Source organism: Podarcis bocagei (genome assembly GCF_964188305.1).
Source record: "Podarcis bocagei genome assembly, chromosome: 1".
Classification (NCBI taxonomy): domain Eukaryota; kingdom Metazoa; phylum Chordata; class Lepidosauria; order Squamata; family Lacertidae; genus Podarcis; species Podarcis bocagei.
This window is the reverse complement of record NC_138125.1, coordinates 15,384,878-15,403,686: the sequence shown is the minus strand read 5'-3', so window position 1 is coordinate 15,403,686 and position 18,809 is coordinate 15,384,878. Positions and strand designations below refer to the sequence as shown.

At 44.2% G+C, this 18,809-nt stretch overlaps 1 protein-coding gene across 8 annotated transcripts in view; it reads left to right on the top strand.

Annotated features, from left to right (window-relative positions):
* The first annotated feature begins 16,779 nt into the window (after nt 1-16,779).
* The window catches only part of MARK3 (microtubule affinity regulating kinase 3), a 69,604-nt gene continuing 67,574 nt past the window's right edge, over nt 16,780-18,809 (top strand). For 6 of the 8 annotated variants that reach the window (XM_081192052.1, XM_081192049.1, XM_081192051.1 and 3 more), the window contains exon 1: nt 16,781-17,838. In XM_081192052.1, coding sequence (XP_081048178.1) covers nt 17,776-17,838 — 63 coding nt within the window. In that variant the 5' untranslated portion in view covers nt 16,781-17,775. Of the gene's footprint in view, nt 17,839-18,809 lie in introns of all 8 variants that reach the window. The other 2 variants (XM_081192050.1, XM_081192048.1) reach the window with 1 other exon arrangement.

The window sequence follows — 18,809 nt, the reverse complement described above, 5'->3', positions numbered from 1 at the left end:
ACTCGTAATGGTTTAGTTGAGTTCCATCCGGGGAAATTCTGTACTTCTGTTTGGTGTGGTATTTCGCTTACCATACCAATGGCATCTAATGGTATCGGTAATAAGGGCATACCTCCCTCTGAATCATCTGGCCCGAGAGAGCAAACAAGGCAATTGGTCCTATTTGCAACATTGGCTACCATTTCAGCTAAACCTACCCACATATTGTGGTCATGGTGGAATCCATATTTAGTCAATTTGGCCAGATTCAAGGACCCTTCCCCTTCCCAAGGGATCAGGATTAATAATAGAATCATGTTGATGTCTAGCATATGCATTCCTTCCACAAAAGATTACCTTATTGTGATAGCAAATAAATATTAGTCCCAATATAATTCCCCCAGTGACAGGAATGGGGAACCACCAAGACCAAAACATATATCCCGAGGATCCCCAATGAGTAATATCTCTGATAATTGTTCCACAAGGGGGTGGCAGTCAATCAATTGTGGGGCAGTCAATCAATTGTATAAGAGAATCTTTCCTTTCACAATCGCTGGTTCAGATGCTCCTCAAGCTTCAGGCGTGCGCAGGTCAGCCAGCTTCCAGGTTGTGGCTGCAGCAGGCCGGTCGTCAAATGTTGCCCGTGACCTAGCCCGTTCCCGGTAGGGCTAGATACAGGGGTTTTTGGAGAGAGTCAGTTTAAGAGGATTAGAGGGGTCACCTTTGCACGTCCAACTGCCTTCGGACTTCTTCAAACGGGAGTGATGAATCCAGGGGGTCACCTCAGCTACCTTCACCGCTGTTGGAGTAGAGAGCAAGACGGTGTAAGGTCCACGCCACTTAGGTGCAAGTGGATCACGTTTCCACTCTTTCACCCATACGCTATCGCCAGCCTGGAACTGATGAATCGGCTCGGCAATGCTGCACGGCGTGCGCTCGAGGGCCCACCTGTTAAGAGAAACAAAAACACGGGACAGAGATTGCACTTGTCCCTGTGTCACATGGTCTCCTATTTGTTTAAGATCAGCTGAAATATCCTGAACAAAGGAGGGCGGTCTCCCATACAGGAGCTCAAAAGGTGACAACTTAAGTCTTTTTGTGGGTGCACACCGAACACGAAACAGTGTTATGGGTAACACATCTACCCATCCCAATCCCGTTTCCTGGGTTAATTTTGCCAATTGGGTTTTCAGAGTCCGATTCATTCTTTCAGTTTTCCCTGAACTCTGAGGCCTATAGGCTGCATGCAGTCTCCATTTCACTTGTAGGACTCGACATACTTCTTGTACTACTTGATCAATGAACGCTGGCCCATTGTCACTTCCAATGCATCTAGGTAATCCAAACCTCGGGATCAATTCAGTGAGGAGTCTCTTAGTTACCTCTCGTGCCTTTTCAGTTCGGGTGGGAAAAGCTTCAACCCATCCGGTAAGAGTATCTACAAACACAAGGAGATACTTGAATCCCTTAGAAGGGACCAGCTCTGTGAAGTCCACAATTAGGCTTTCCATGGGGACATATCCCACATGTTGGATTCCAGGAGGTTGTACCGGTCCCTGCCTGGGATTGTTTTTAGCACAAAGAACACATTTCTGTGAAATGCAAGTTGCTAATTGTGATAGGTTAATAATATACAACTTCCGACTGAGACTCTCTCTGGTTGCAGTACCGCCAAGGTGAGTAGATTCATGATAATTTCTTACAATTGTGCCTGCTAGATGATGAGGTACATAAATCCTATTGTCTGGCAGGATCATCCAACCGTCCTTCACAACTGCTCCTTCCTGTTCAGCCCACTTCCTCTCTTCTGGGGTATAGTGAGGTTTAACTTCTTCTGGAACTACCTCTGGTATGAGGGCTGCTATAAATCCTCCCACAGGCTTTTGGGCTGCCTCTCGAGCTGCTTTGTCAGCAGCATGATTTCCTCTGGTTATTGGATCCCTTCCTCGTCCATGACCTTTGCAGTGCATTACAGCAATCTGTTCTGGAGCCCATACTGCTTCTAACAGGGTTTCTACTTCAGGTCCATATTTCAAGGCTTTCCCGTGGGCTCCTATTAGACCTCTTTCTTTCCATAGAGCACCATGTGCATGCAGGGTTAAGAAGGCATATTTAGAATCAGTATAGATGTTTGCCTTACATCCGGCTGCCAATTGCAGAGCTCTAGTTAAACCTATAAGTTCAGCTTTTTGTGCCGAGGTGCCAGCAGGCAAAGCTTCAGCTTCCACAACTTCCTCATTGGTGACCACAGCATATCCTGCTCGTCTGGCACCTTCATGCAGGTAACTGCTACCATCAGTATAATATACAACATCTGGATTTTTCAATGGTTCATCTTTCAGATCGGGTCTACTGGAATAAACTTCATCCATTATTTGGAGACAATCATGTGATTCTTCATCATCTACCTCTGGTAGGGGCAGCAAAGTCGCTGGATTGAGCATATTCACTACTCGTAGATGAATCCTGGGATTTTCACACAATAGGCCTTGGTACCTAGCCATCCTTGGGTTCGTTAGCCAATAACTACCCTTATATTCCATGAGTGTCAGAACAGCATGAGGTACATTCACATACATCGTCTGGCCGAAGGTAAATTTATCAGCTTCTTTGACAAGGCTGGCAGTGGCCGCTACTGCCCTTAGGCATGGAGGCCATCCTTTTGCTACTGAGTCCAATTGTTTTGACAAATAAGCTACTGGACGGTTCCAACTTCCTAATCTCTGGGTCAGGACTGCCGCTGCAATCCCATTCTGTTCATGTACATACAGCTGAAAGGGTTTTTCCGAATTAGGCAGTCCAAGGGCTGGGGCCTCCATAAGTCGTTGTTTGATAACTAAAAAGGCTTGTTGCTGCTCAGGTCCCCATACGAATGGGTCCTTTTCTGCACCTCGAGTGCTTTCATGTAAGGGTTTGGCCAGACTGCTGAAATCAGGTATCCATAGTCTACAAAACCCTGCTGTTCCCAGGAATCCTCTGAGTTGTTTCCTTGTGGTAGGTTCCTTGATAAGGCAAATAGCTTCTTTCCTCTCTGGCCTCAATGCTCGTTGTTGGTGTGAGATGTCAAAGCCCAAATATTTGACCTTTTCTAAACATAACTGTGCCTTTTTCTGGGAAACTCGGTAGCCAGCTTCCCAGAGCAAGTGGAGCAGTTCCTCTGTACCTTCTTTACAGGTATCAAAATCCTTTGCTGCTAGTATAAGGTCATCTACATATTGCAGAACCACCTTTTCTCCAGGTATTGAGGGGTAACTTGTTAGATCCTTCGCCAAGGCAGTGCCAAATAAAGTTGGGGAATTTTTGAATCCCTGGGGCAATCTCGTCCAAGTTAGCTGGCCTTTTGTTCCTGTCAAAGGGTCTTCCCACTGGAAGGCAAATATAGGTTGGCTCTGTGGTGCCAGCCGGCAACAGAAGAATGCATCTTTCAAGTCCAATACAGTAAAAAATGTTGCTTCTGGTGGGATCAAACTCAGCAGGGTGTATGGGTTTGGTACATTTGGGTGCAAGGTCTCGATAGCCTGGTTTACGAGCCTCAAGTCCTGCACTGGCCTGTATTCATCTGTCCCAGGTTTTCGAACAGGCAAAAGGGGTGTGTTCCATTCTGATTGGCAGGGCTTAAGCAGACCATATTTTAATAGGCGGTCCAAATGTTTCTGGATGCCCTCTGCTGCTCGCCGGGGTAAAGGATATTGCTTTACAGATACAGGGGTAGCCATAGGTTTTAAGGTTACTACAATTGGAGCTATATTCTTGGCCATTCCTGGTGGGCTATTTTCGGCCCATACTCCTGGTGGCACCTGTAGAGTTCGGAGGAGCTTGTTTAACTCTGTATCCAATGTGGGTTGGACTTGCAGGGCTGACATTAGGCGCCATGATTGTTCCTTAGGTACTGAGAGGGAAATTATTCCTGCTGCCTTTGATGGCAGTTTCATTTCTGGACCTCGAGGAGTGAAGGTGATTTGGGCCTGCAATTTGGACAGCATATCTCTACCTAAGAGAGGTATTGGACACTCAGGTATATACAAAAACTGATGGGTTAAACGATGTCCCCCAATCTGGCATTCCAAAGGTTGGAGGAAAGACCTCTTAGCTGACTGACCAGTGGCACTTTTAATGACTACACTTTTGGATGCCTTTTTCTGCAATAGTTCTGGGAGTACTGAGTATTCAGCCCCAGTATCAATCATAAAGTCTATTAAATGGCTTCCTAATTGGATCGTGACCGTGGGCTCCTGGAAGCCTAACTTTATGGAGTCCGGTCTTTCCTAGTCTTGGGTAAAATCCTCCTCTGCCAGTCCAATGACATTGTCCCTACTCCGTCCTTGTCCAGGTCTCTGATATCTTCCATCTCGGATCATTCCCCGTCCCCGTCCCTGGTTTCTTGGGCCGGAGCCTGGGCCTGGGCCTGGGCGTACTTCTTCCAACCTCAGGGGTTCAGGACACTCCCGCTTCCAATGACCCTCCTTCTTGCAATTTGCACATTGATTCCTTCCCAGTGGTGGATTCCTTCCCCGCCCTCTTCCTCCATTTAAGGGGCGGTAGTCTTGCTTCACTGCTGTGGCTAGCATTACCATCTTTTCCTTCTGCCACTTCTTCTTCTCTTGTTTCTCAGCCTCATCCCTATTCCGATAAACTCGGCGTGCAATGGCCATAATTTGGCTCATCAGCATCCCTTCCCATCCTTCGGATTTCTGAATTTTCTTACGAATGTCAGAAGCGCACTGGGCCACAAATGTAGCAGTAATCATTCTGCTGTTTTCAGGGGCTTCAGGGTCAAAAGGAGTCCATATACGATAGGCTTCTTGCAGCCTCTCTAAAAAGTCTCCTGGACTCTCATTTGGTTTCTGTTCTACTTCTGAGACTTTAGACATATTAGTGGGCTTCTGGCATGCCCTGCGGATACCTTGCACAAGCGTCTGGCGGTAGGTGGTAAGTCTGGCCAGGTGAATTACATTGTTTGGATCCCAATTAGGATCTTCCAAGGGAAAGTTGTCTTGGAGATGACGGTCAATATTATAAATATTTCCCACTCTGGCCTGCTCACGCAAATATATCTGTGCCTTTTCAATTATGTCTCTCCTTTCCTCAGTGGTGAACAGAGTATTCAGGAGCTGGCGGCAATCTGTCCAAGTAGGACTATGAGTATTTATTATTGAAGTCACCAAGTCCATCATAGCCTGAGGTTTTTCTGCAAAAGATGGGGTGTGTGTTTTCCAATTCATCAGATCTGTAGTCGTGAATGGAATATATTGCAGGGTCGAAGTTCGAGGTGGCCGTGGTCCGAGTTGCCCGTTAACCAGCACAGGCTCCTCAAGTGCATCAAATACTCTTCTGAGAGGGGCTACTACGTGATCTTTCTCTTCGCCTTGCTCTAGGGGCCTCAAATCATAGGGGATGGTATTTGTCCCAAGGCGTTCTTTTAGCAGCTTTATACGCCTGGCTGTATTGCTTGCTGACCGATTAAGGTCTCCCTGTAACTTCTGTAATAATTCTCTAGGACTTGGATGTACAGGGGTTTGGGGTAGGCAATCAGTTGTTTCACTAAAAGAGACTGTAGATGGAGTTCTACTGGGACTCACAGATGGAATAACCACTTCTGCTTGGGCTTTATTATAGGCCTCCAATGCCTCCTGAAGATATTTATCATAATCTATCAAGGAATCAAGTTCTGTGACTCCAGCCCCATTATTCATTCCACTTTCTTGCCTTGGGGTTACAACTGGTGGAGTGTTTGGATTAGGCTCCCTTCGATGTGGAGCATAGGGTGGAGGTGGAAGCAGCTCTTCCTCTGGTCCCTCAAAAATGGGTTTGAGTTTATTTGGCAAGATTCCTTTCCTAGCTTCGGCTTTTACAGCCAATAATTTGCATCGTTTGACTTTGCATTCCCTTATCCATGGAGGATTTTTATTTAATGTGCTCAGCCAGGAATCTATATATGAAAATTGTTCTGGGCACCCTCCAATTTCTTTGGCGATGTTAGACCAAAGTTTGCTTACTAAATTTATATCAAAGGTTCCTTGAGATGGCCATTCAGTATTTTGCTTCGGCCACTCTAATTCACATAACGTTCTCAGGCGCTCTGGCGTCATTTTGACTCCATACGCCCCTGAGAAGGCTTTCTTAAAATTATTTAACATACATTCAAGAGGTGTATTTTCCCCTTTTGAACCCCCAACTCCCATTGTATGGCCCTGTGAAGTATCCACTCAGTCACTCACACACACGCTTCGTGGGTTTCCTTGCCCAGATGGAGTCGCCTCACTGGGAACCGAAGTACTGCCCACTCCACACTCAGGTCAGCTACAGATTGCTCTGTACTTTCTCACACATACAATGCGTTAGATACTTCACCACACACTACCTCCCATTCTTCCCTTTTCCCCCACCAGATCACCATCTGATGTATCCAACCACCTAGCGTACTCAGTTCCCACTTACTGAGACGCAGAAGTTTGATCAAGACTTCTCTTCCTCCCAATTAATTGGAGGGCCAAAAATCCCTTTGTGCACTTACCCCTGGTTGGTTCCGTTTCCCCCCCGGTCCGTCGCCGCCAGTGAGCAGGGTATCAGACAGACGAGACTTCTGCGTTCCCCCTGGAAAAATTTACCAGTGCGCGCTTGGGTAAGCAGTTTAGAGATCCTCTCTCTTGTACCCTGCTCAGTAGAGCGAAGGGGCTGCGTTCCAGCAGACCACTTATCCGAGTCACAGGAGCACCATAAAATGTAGCACCCTGCTTGTGGTTAACGCTTAGCTGGAATGAAATATTCAACGCAGCAATAGAGAAATTAAAATAATTATTTATTTGTCAGACAAATAAATGAGAGGCACAGTGGTATATGGTTACCAAGCTCTGGCCTGGCTCCTGCCATTATGGCCAGCCCTTATATTCCCTTAATCCAGCCCCCTTTGCTCCTCCTGTGGCTGCCTCTGTCCAATCAGCCTAGTTGGATTTCCTATTGGCTGATTGCTATATCCAATCCTAAAAGATACACCCACATCCTCCTGTCCTTATATGGAACACAAACAGCTATATATTGTTACATCTATAAATGACAAATAAGTAGTAATATATCTTACATGTGTCTCAACAAGGAATCTTAATTACCAGCTCACCTCTTGCCCTCCCTGCCCTATTGCCTTCTAAAACAAATGGTTAATCTTAAATTTTTATCTTCAAGGATCTTGAGTTTCACATCAACATTGAAAGATATCCTTCATTTGAAGGTTTCTAAACAAATGTCTGACAGCTAATATATCTGGACAGCATTTGATGGCGTCTTCCTGTCTGGCAGGGGGGCTAAACTGCTGGCTGACTTAATTCCAGGATAAATACAACTCTTCTAGCATTTGTTAAATCCTTTGCATAATTACATTTAAGCCAATATACTTAATACACAACACAGGTAGCCTCCTAAAAGGAATAAGGCCTTTTTTAAAGTAGAGAGAGAAAGAAAAAAAAAGAACTCAGTTTAAAACAGTTTCAGAAGAAACCTCTTCAGTTTACATCCCCCCCCCTTCTCCAGCCAGTTGCTTTGTTTCCATTAGCTCTTCCCAAACTCTCTCAGTTTAAGAAAGAAACAGTTTTAAAAAGACTTCCCAAAAAAAGCCTCTCTTTCTCTGTCAGCTAGATGCTTTTCCCCATTTGCCTCTGGCCTTAGAAAATACAGCTCAAGGTTTAAGAGAGGCCCATGGTATCATTTTACTATTTGCCCATTCCTAATTATATTTATCTCTGCCTTTGTTATCTTCTGTAACATGTAGGGTCAGTGTCATTACTCAGTCTGTATTTTCAGCTTTTACGACTTTGAGAATTGTTTTCTGCTATCAATCAAAGGGGGGGGGCCCTTGTCTTAGGAGAATGGCCAAGGTTTTCTCTGCCTGGCATGAAACATTTGAAAATCTACTTTTGAAAATCTAAGCCCTCTTTAATATACAAGTCCTGATCAAACATTAATAAAATGCAGGCTTATGCCTGATGCCTCAGCGTCATCTAGTTCAACTCCCTGCAATGCAGGAATCTCAGCTAAAGCATCCACAACAGATGGCCATCTGCTTAAAAACCTCCAAGGAAGTAGAGTCCACCACCTCCTGAGGGAGACCATTCCACTGTTGAACAGCCTTTACTGTCAGAAAGTTCTTCCTGAAGTTTAGTCGGAATCTCCTTTCCTGAACTTGAAGCCATTGGTTCAAGTCCTACCCTCCAGGAGCAGGAGAAAACAAGCTTGCGCCATCTTCCATTTGACAGCCCTTGAGATATTTGAAGATGGCTATCATAAATACAAAGATGGATAAATACAAAGTTGTTGGGAAAGATAGAGGGCACAAGGAGAAGGGGGCGACAGAGGACAAGATGGTTGGACAGTGTTCTCGAAGCTACCAGCATGAGTTTGACCAAACTGCGGGAGACAGTGGAAGACAGGAGTGCCTGGCGTGCTCTGGTCCATGGGGTCACGAAGAGTCGGACACGACTAAACAACTAAACAACAACAATCATAAATACAACCAGAGTCTATGATAAAGGGCCTCACAGCATTTAGCCCAAAGAGGTCTTGATTCTCCCACAGTCACAGCCATAGTCACATAATCAAGTCCCATAGTCACATAATCAAGCAGAAATCAGGTATGGTTTTCACACGCTGTCTTCTTCCTGCTTCTAGCCCATCTCTTACATACTCAACTGCCCTGACTTTTGCTTGTCTCACTAAAGACAAAGGATCCAAGTTCTATAAGTGAACTTCAGAGCTGTCATCTAACTAAAATAATCTCAGCTAATAGATAAATGAGTTATAATCTGTGCTCACATTATTTGGGAGTAAACTCAGTTGAGCTTGATGGGATTCATTTCATTCAGAAGAGCATGCAAATGGTTGATTTTGATGGTCTTGTTTATTACTTGTGTTATGCACTGGGTTCCAAGTATATTTCAACTTGTATGGGGACTCTAAGAGATATTTTATAGTTTGTTTGTTTTCAATGTTTTAATGTTTTTTTAATGTTAATACTATGGTGATAGCCAATGATAGGCGTACTTACTCAACTCCTTTAAGTGCATCTACCCCAATGATGACTAACACTGGAGATTATCCTCTAAGTATTAGACCACTGTTCTGTTACTACAACCAGAGCTTCAGACAAATATGTGCTTTTCCAAGCCGACATGTCTGCACTCCTGGCTCAGCAACATCTATGCTGGCTTGGTCATGTCCACAGAACAGAAGATGGAAGGATCCCAAGGATGTGCTCTATGGGGAGCTGGCTTCAGGCACCAGGCCTGTTAGCAGACCAACTCTGTGCTACAAATAAGTCTGCAAGCATGACATGAAGGCTGGCAATATCAATCCTGCTGTGTGGGAATCCCTTGCAAACGACTGCAGTGCCTGGAGACAGACAGTCAGGTTGTGCATCCGCAGCAGTGACCAGAGGAGGAATGACCACTGGGAGGAGCCCAGAGAGAAGAAACGCCATGGTGCATCTGAAGCAGCCCAACAGGATGCCTTCATCTACCCCAGCTGCAACAAAACATGTCTCTCCCGCATCTGTCTCTACAGCCCCAGCAGGTGCTGTAACTCTCCAACGCTTTGACTTCACCTCTAAAGGCGCACTCCTCCATTGTCTCCCAAGACAGATGGGTGCCAAAACCTGCTACTACAAAGCAACATGCAGAACAGCTCAGGTTGTCTCTCTTGCTGCCGCAGAATTGGTTCCTTCCTGCTAATGTTCAGGTCCATCCATTATTAATTTGCACTTGAAAACATCACATGGACTGGAGTCATCTATTTTCCTTTCCCATCCCTGTGAATGGAGTCTTTGATTCAATATTAACCGCACAGGAAATACAGTGTAGGTGGAACAGTTACATGCCTGACTCAGAAGGCAAAGCATCCTAAAGGAGATGAATCTCCACGGGGGACGTGCTGAGATATGAATAGAAGGCTTCTATAAAACAAGCTTGTTGGTTTTAAAACATGTTGGGCAAAATTTAATTATTAGCATCACTGCACCGGCTTCAAAGAAAGAATACCGGGGGAAGTTTGAACTTCTGCCCTTAGCAGCTTTTGCTTCACAAATTACAAGTGTTTGCAGATTTATAGTACACTAAACGTAAAGTATGTTAAACTTATAGCCCAGTCCTAAGCACATTCAGCTGGAAATATGACCCCTTCCTTTCCTACCATAAATGTGCTTACGGCTGTCAGCTGAGGCTGCTAGCAACAAAAAAACACAGCACAGTCCTCTACGCATGTTTGCTCTAAAGCAGATCCGTTCAAATAATTCCAATGCAGATGTACACTGGGGAAGTTCTTAAAAGGTTTTGAAAGGCTTGTTGGAGGCTAGATGATGTAATTTATCCCATTTGTTTTCATAGAAGTTAGACAATGTTGCCTCAATCAAATGTTATCCCAGCTTTCCAGTGAATCTGCCCATCACTTTCCTTATCACAAGAAGTCCTATTTGGGGAAAAGTCAATTCAAGTAGAATCAGAATGATAGAGTTGGAAGGTACCACTAGGGGTCATCTAGTCCAACCCCCTGATTTGTTGTGCAAAAGTTCCAAGTCAACTTTAATTGGACATCCTGAATTTGCCAGGATGTGATGGTAAAAGGTAAAGGTAAAGGACCCAAACGACTCTAGGGTTGTGGTGCTCATCTCGCTTTACTGGCCAAGGGAGCTGACGTTTGTCCGCAGACAGTTTTTCTGGCTCATGTGGCCAGCATGACTAAGCCGCTTCTGGCAAAACCAGAGCAGCGCATGGAAACACCGTTTACCTTCCCGCTGGAGTGGTACCTATTTATCTACTTGCACTTTGACGGGCTTTCGAACTAATAGCCATAATCTGGAGACACCCTCAGTGTACAAACCCAGCATAAGATTTGGTTAAAAATACAAGAAGAAAAAACACAAAATGCACAATAAAAGAACAAAATAAACCAATAACACCGCTTCCCCTACCCACTCCCACAACTCAAAAGCCTAGTTCAGGAATGTTTTTGCCTGTAGCTGTTGCTAAAGCTTCTTTTTTAAGAACAGAAGAAGAGAGAAATGGAGAAAAGAGAAGGAGAAACACAAAGGATGATAGTCAACTAAGTTTTACTCATAGCAGACCCACTGAAATTAACATTGCAAAGAGTTCAATGTTCAGTAGGTGTATTATGAGTAAAACTGAGTTGAATACCACCCAAAAACACATTATCATACTCCATCCTAATGAACTTTACTTCTCCTAGATGGGATACCTTCCCAGTTCGATGAGCCCCATCTGCCTTTCACTTCCCTCTATGGTAGGAGCAGAAACTGTCTTCTTGACCTTTGGACCCATGATTGGTCATGTCAGCTCAAGCTGCCGGAGCCCATCTTTATATGCAGGGGAAGTACCTCACTCACCGAGGGTTTGAGACCCATCGACTACCCTCACCTGGTTTAGCCAGCCAGTTGAAGCCATTTCCTGGGGTATGGCCATTGTTGCATGTTGGCAGCTCCTAGGAGCTTCAGGTAAGAGCTGAGTGCAGAGTGGAGACCAAAGGTGGACAACCTACCCTGGAAGGAGCATGACATGTCCCCCACCTGAAATACTACCTGTCCCAAAACACCCCATAGACCCCCAAATAAGTAAATAAATGGTGGGATTAAAGTATTTAAGATAAGCAAGCAAGTAATATATTCTTCCTGATATAAGATGAAGGAGATGAAACCTCCCAGTAACACATATAGCTCTGGTTGTTGAATAGGGCCCAATGTCCTTCCCTTTGCATCTACAGGCACAAGGCAACTCGGCAGATATCAAAAGCAATTAACAAAGGGTGCCATACTGCTGGTGGAGGTTAAAAGTGAACACTAGCTTTGAAAAAGCTGAAGACAAATTAGATTGTGTATTCTATTTTCAGATGCCTGTTTTGCACCCTTTAACAATATTCATGTGTTCATACAAGCAACAGGTTCAAAGAAAAGGTGTTTTCAGTTTCCCATGAAAGCACCAGATACTGTGAGGATAAAGATAGAGTAGAATTGCAAAATTATTTGCATAATAAAGGGCTGTTTTGTGGAGTTGAAAAACAATATATCTAGACAGGGCAGTGCTCATATGCTATATGTTAGAGTCTCATGGTGAGGAAAGAAAGTCAAATGGAAATTATTCCCTACGGATCATTTTCATTTGTCTTTCTTTCCCTCACCATGTGAGCCTAGAAGCCAAAGAACACTGCCAGAGTTTGAACATGCAGCAAAACTAGATGACAAATGCATAGCGTGCAGGTTTTTCCAGATTTTTTTCTGGAACAAAATCACTTGCCCTGCCTGTTTGTTATCTACACTTGCCAGGTTTTCCCAGGTCCCAAACTTTCAGGTAGTCTGCCACATGAAAAACCGGTATGAACTTTGGGTTGTATCCAATGTAAGTCATACTTAGAGTAGACCCGTTGAAATTAATGGGTGTAACTGAAATAGGTCCATTAATTTCAAGAGGTCTGCTATGACTAGAACTTTCCTTCGTATGGGTAAAATCTGAACTGGCATCAGAAGCCTTATACCAAGTCAAACCATTGGCTCATTTTGCCCAATATGGGCCACACTGGCTGGGAATGGCTTTCCAGGGTTTCAGGTGGGCATCTCTCCCGGTCCTAGCCTTACCTGAGACCGAACCTGTGACCTTCTGTACCCAATATAGATGCTCTACCACTGAGCTACAGCCGTTCTAAGAAGAGACCAGCTGCATTGTCCCCTATTTAGTCCAGCATTTCTGATAATTGCCCTATAGATACCTCCAGGAAGCCCAGTCGCTGCAGCTAAAGGCAACTGACCACTGCCACTGCTGACCTCCAGCAGCTCATACTTGTGGCTGAACCCACCATGGTCAAACAGCCTTATTGTGTGTTAATTTGTCTAATCCTCTCTTAAAGCCACCTAGGCTGGTACACATCACCATAGCTTGTGGCAGTGAATTCTATAAAGGAATTGTGCATGATGTGAAATCCTTACTTTTTTGTTCTAAATCTACTGCCAACAGATTTTTTGAGATGATCCCTGAGGTCTAGTATTATGTCAGAGGAAGGAATATTCTATTCACTTCGTCCACACCATGCAGAAATTTAAATATCTCTATCATGCCCACCTCCACTATTGATTTGTTAATCATATAATATGACTTTTGCTTTAGTTGTGATGCTTAGCTTATTTTTTGCTGTTGCTTTGTCAACAGTGTTCTATGGATTGTAGTTGTTTTACTGATGATCTGTTAATTATGATTTACGCTGTATTTGTGATGTTCTATCATGTTATTGTTATTTATTGTTTGCAAGCCGCTTTGGGATTCATTTGAATGAAAAGCAGCACAGAAATACAATGAAGCAAATCAAATCAAATCCTGCAAAATAGTGCCATGGTGGGGCAGTAAGCTGCTTTAATGATTATTAAACCATCTAAATCAGTATTGCCTTCACCAGTCTTCCCTAACCTAGCATTCTTCAGGTGTTTTGGGCTACACATCCCATCAGGCTACACAGGTATGGCTGGCTGAGGCTAATGGGACATGTAGTCCACAGCCAGTGGAGGGCACCAGGTTGGGGAAGAGTAGTGCACACCGACTTGCAGTGACTCTCCAGAATTTCAGACAAGAGGCTCTCTCAGACCTTAAATCCTAACCTTCATGTTCCCGCTTCCCCAAGCAGTAGGAACTTCCAAGGACAGCCTTTCCCCAAGTAAATTTCATTATGATAAAAAAAAAAATAGTGGAGGAGCACTCACCCATCTGATAGACACATAGTGCTAGTGTTTATCAAAAAGAACATATTACTGAAGCCCAGTTCTCCCACGTTGTTGCTTTCTTGCCAGGTAACTGAAAAATGCAGCATTATTTCTCATTCACTAGCTACCTTCCAGCTGATAAATTGCTCCTTTAAAGCCCACCTCAAGCAGGTGGGGTGGCTCAATAGCTCATAGCCCTGAAAGGCTTTCTTCATTAAGGAAGATGCTCACATAGCAAACTGTACAAAAACCATGACATAGTGTTTTGGAAAATTCAGACAGGATGCTTTCAAAAAATGCTTCCATGGTGTGTTAAGACAAATGCCAATATCAGCTTTGCAACTGTCAAGGTTAAATGAAAGGGGGAAGTGAAAGAACACTCAAGTTCCCTAAGGGCTAATTCAAACACCACTTTTAGCAGGTATTTCAGTTCCTAGAATCACTCACATATTTGCATAGTGGCATGTGTGTGTGTGTCTTTGTGTCTTTATATACCACATTTATATATACATGCAGGACCTTCTTGCCCATGGACATATCTGTAGACTTCATAGAATTGTAGAGATGAAAGAGACCCCAAGGCTCATTTAGCCCAACCCCCTACAATTCAGGAACCACAGCTAAAAAAATCACTAGAAGGTGGTCATCCAACCTCTGTTTAAAAACTTCCAGTGAAGGAGAGTCAACCAGCTTCTAGGTGGTCAGAAACTTCTTCCTTATGTTTGGTTGGAATCTCCTGTCTTGTAATTTGAACCCATTGGTTCAGGTACTACTCTCTGGAGCAGCGGAAAAACAATCTTGCTCTGTATTTCATGTGACATCCAAGTCATTTATATAAATATTGAACACCACTGGTTCCGGAGGTGCCACAGCTTCTTCAACATCAGCCAGCTTCTTACCATAGCTGTCAACTTTCAGATTTGAAAATAAGGGATCAGCAGTCTCAAAAATAAGGGATCAGCAACCTCACCTTTTCCGGGGACAGTCTACAGGATATCTAACAATCCCGGATAGCAGCGGGAAGCAGCGGGAAACAGCGCTGGAATAAGGGAATTTCCTGCAAAAAAAAAAGGGAAGGTTGACAGCTATGCTTCTTACACATTGGAACATAAGAGAATCTGCCTTGCACCAGATCAGACCATTAGTCTATCTAGCTCAGTATTGCCTACACTGACTGGCAGCAGCTCTCCAAGATTTCACACAGGGGTTTCTCCCAGCCTCTACCTGGAGATACCACTGGGGACTGAACCTTTTGCATGCCAGGCAGAAGCTCTGCTCCAGACCACAAAAGCTTTTGCCAGAATAAATCTGATTTAGGGAATTTGGTTTTGGTTTTGAGGTGCCACAAGCAAGCCTTTCTTTTTCTTGACTGCGACAACCCCATACTTTAAGCATGCCCTACTCCGAGAGGAAATGGATTTCTTTTATTATTATCATCAGTATGTATGACTACTGCTGGGAGGTATAATATATTATTAGCTGTGTGTGAAAGGAGGGCAGACTCTTCACTATTATTGCCATCTATTAAATTTCCATACTGAGGATCACAGGGCGGTTCAAATATGAAAATACAAAAATAGATGCTCTTCCTTAGCAGCCTATCAGAAACATTTCCCTATAACCAGGCCTTTGGCTGATTATCATTCTGTGGCCCTTTAAATGTGTTTGTCAGAGGAGGGTTATGGGTTTGTTTTTATTTTCTTATGTATTTTGTGTTCTCATTTTGTATTTTTATGCTGTCAGCTGTCCTGTGGTCTTCGGATGGAAGGTGGTATACAAATTTAATAAATAATAATAATAATGTTCTGAGGTGCTTACCCAGCTTCCATCCCTTTGATCTTCGGATGAAGGGTGGTATGCATGTTTAATAAATAAGATTATTAATAATCTTGTGAGGTGATAACCCAGCCTCCAGTCCTATCTTTGGATGAAGGGCAGTATACAAATTTAATAAATATTAATATTAATAATAATAATCTTCTGAGGCAAGAACAGATCCTCCAAGTGTCCCTATTTTCCAGGGATGTCCCTAATTTACAGAAGCCGTCCTGGTTTCTGATTTGACCCCAGAATATCCTGCTTTTCCTTAGGATGTCCCTATTTTCTCCCTGTTGGAGAAATGTTGGAGGGTATGGAGTTATCTGACCCGCAAGCTGTATGAAGGCAATCCTGTATAGGGAAGTTTTTGTTTTTTTAATGCTTAATGTTTTAGTATGTTTTTAATATGTTGGAAGCTGCTCAGATGTGTGAGGTATAAATAGTCAAATTATGCTTATGGAATGGGATGTCCCTATTTTCAACAGAGAAAAGTTGGGAGTGTATCTAATAATAATATAATAGCAATCTTCTGAGGCACCAACCCAGCTTCCAGCCTTCTGATCTTTGGATGGAGGGTGGCACACAAATTTAATAAATAATAATCTTCTGAGGCACTAACCCAGCTTCCAGCCCTGTGATCTTTGAATAAAGCGTGGTATACAATTTTAATAAATAATAATATTAATAATCCTCTGAGGCGCTAACTCTGCTTCCACCCCTGTAATCTTCGGATAAACAGTGGTATACAATTTTAATACATAATAATATTAATAATCTTGTGAGGCGCTAACTCCGCTTCCACCCCTGTGATCTTTGGATAAACAGTGGTATATAATTTTAATAAATAATTATATTAACAATCTTCTGAGGCGATAACCCAGCTTCCAGGATAAAAAGTGGTATACAAATAACAATAATAATAATAATAATAATAATAATAATAATAATAATAATAATAATAATAATAATAATAATAATAATATTTTCTGAGGCGAGAATACCCCTCCCCCCACCTCACGACGCCCCCCCCCCCCGCGAGAAAGCCAGAGCGCGCGCCCAAAGCTCATCCCCCTCCCTTCCTTCCAGGGGACCTTAGCAACAAGGGAGGAGGGGAGGGCTGGGAAACGCAGCACGCGCGCCTGCGCCTGCGCCCTCTTCCACAGTCTCCCTGCCTCTCTCCCCGCAGCCCCAGCATTAGGAGCCGCGGCCTCTCTCCGTGCAGGGGGTGGTCTCTTCCGGTTCACGCCGGAGCAGAGGAAGCCGGGCGGCCATCTTGGATCATCCGGGAGCGGCGGCGCTGCTGCTGCTGCTGTTGCTTGTGGCTGAAGCGGGCTGGGTGGTGGGGAGGAAGGAGGAAGCCTGCTCGGTGGCGGTGGAGGCGGCGGCGGGTCTCCTCCGCGCTCGGTGTTGTCGGAGAAGGGAAGGCTCGGCGCCAGACCCCTCAGGCTGAGGAAGGAGGGCCCGCTCTTGTTAGCATAGCGGCGGCAGGAGGAACCGGGACTTTCTCTGGAGGAGGAGGAGGAGTCGGGGCGGGGGGCGAAAGGCATGAGCGCCGAGGGCCGGTGAAGCGGGTCTTGGGGTCCTTTGAGGCGGACAGAAGCCTCCTCTGGGCAGCTCTGAGAGGGGGTTCATCTTCCCCGACTCCGGTTTATCCCCCCCTCTCACTTGGACTCCGTCTCTGCAGCGCCCCGAAACACCCCCCGCCCTTGCTCGCCCGCAGCCCCGTCCCCTCCCTCCTCAGAAGCGGCTCTGGTCTCTCCTTGTCTCCCTCCCTGCCCCCCCTAACCCAGGCACACACTTCTCTTTCTCCCCCACTCCTCTTTTTTGTGCTCCGTGAGAATCCCCGTCTTCTTTAATCCGCCGCCGCCGCCTTCGAAGGATCCTAATCTGGTCTGTAGGATGATCCCTGAAGACTCCCGGGAGGATACAATGCTCCATTCTCAGACTGGAATATAGATGAGAAACGGGGGTCGTGGTGGAGAAGGGGGAAGCAAGCCGGATTTCCCTCCCCACACTCCCCTTCTTTTCCCACCCACCCCCACCCTTGATGGTGGTGCTTCTTAACCACTATCATGCAGTAAAAATGCGATTTTTTTTGTAAATATATATATATATATACATATACATATATATATATAGCTATTCGGAGGGGGGGAGGGTGTTAGGATTTTCTATATCTGTATACACCATACGTTAGCTGGATTTTGCCATTGCAAACGGTGCTTCAGCGCAAGTGGATGAAAATGTCCACTAGAACTCCGCTGCCCACAGTGAATGAACTGCCCACCGTGAATGAAAACGTGAGTGTACTTCAGGATTGTCCATTGTTGTAATGAGAATTTTATAGTAAGCTGAATGCCTTTTTTTTTAATGCCTGGTGTTAAATTTCACAGTATGCAGCACAGTATATTTTGCCTCCATCTTAAAAGATGTATCATGACATGGGTTATTAAATAGTGGGTGGAAATGGGCCGTTTTCTATGAAAATACGGATGTTTGAGGTTCGGATGAAATTGATAATAGGGGGTCAAATTGTGATAATTGAAATCCTTTCAGAGGACATCTTGACATCACCTAGGGCATCCATTGCTCTACTGTTATGACATTCATTGTCTGGCCACTGGACATCTGGTGACAGATGTTGTACAGGTTGTTGTGAAGAATGTTATCAGTAGGGAAGCTCTTATCAAGGCCTGCCTGCAATAACCTTCTCTTTAAACTTGGGATCCCTCTCACTTCTACTTCTCTTTCTAAGCCCCTCACACTTTAGTCTTATGTTTTTAGAATGTAACATAATCAGAACAGATGTTCTTGGGCATAATATATGCTAATCATTACACGTGGATCATGTATAAACTTAGAATGGTAAAAAATGGTTCTTTTCCTCTGACAAAGATTGGATTGAGTGACCTAGATAACATATATTTCAAATCTGATTTGTATATCTCATAAGTGACCGAGTAAGCCCTTGTGTTGGCAGTCACTTAGGTGATTTTAAAAGACCTCCCTCCTTTTGATCTAGATGTTATATTTACCTTCATATATAGCATTTGAGGTTGGTTGCATAAATGCTAAAGAAAACTGAATTTTCAAATGAAATATGTGAATTGAGAGGTATTTATGCTGTATTACAATAAAGGTTTGGACGTTTGGTGTCTCTGGAATTTGGAGAGAAAAAGTTGAATATTTTCTTTAACTTTTGGAACACCAGGTTTGCTATCAATATGATTCCAAATGCAAATTCCTTCTGTCAAAGCAATTGGCAGCATGT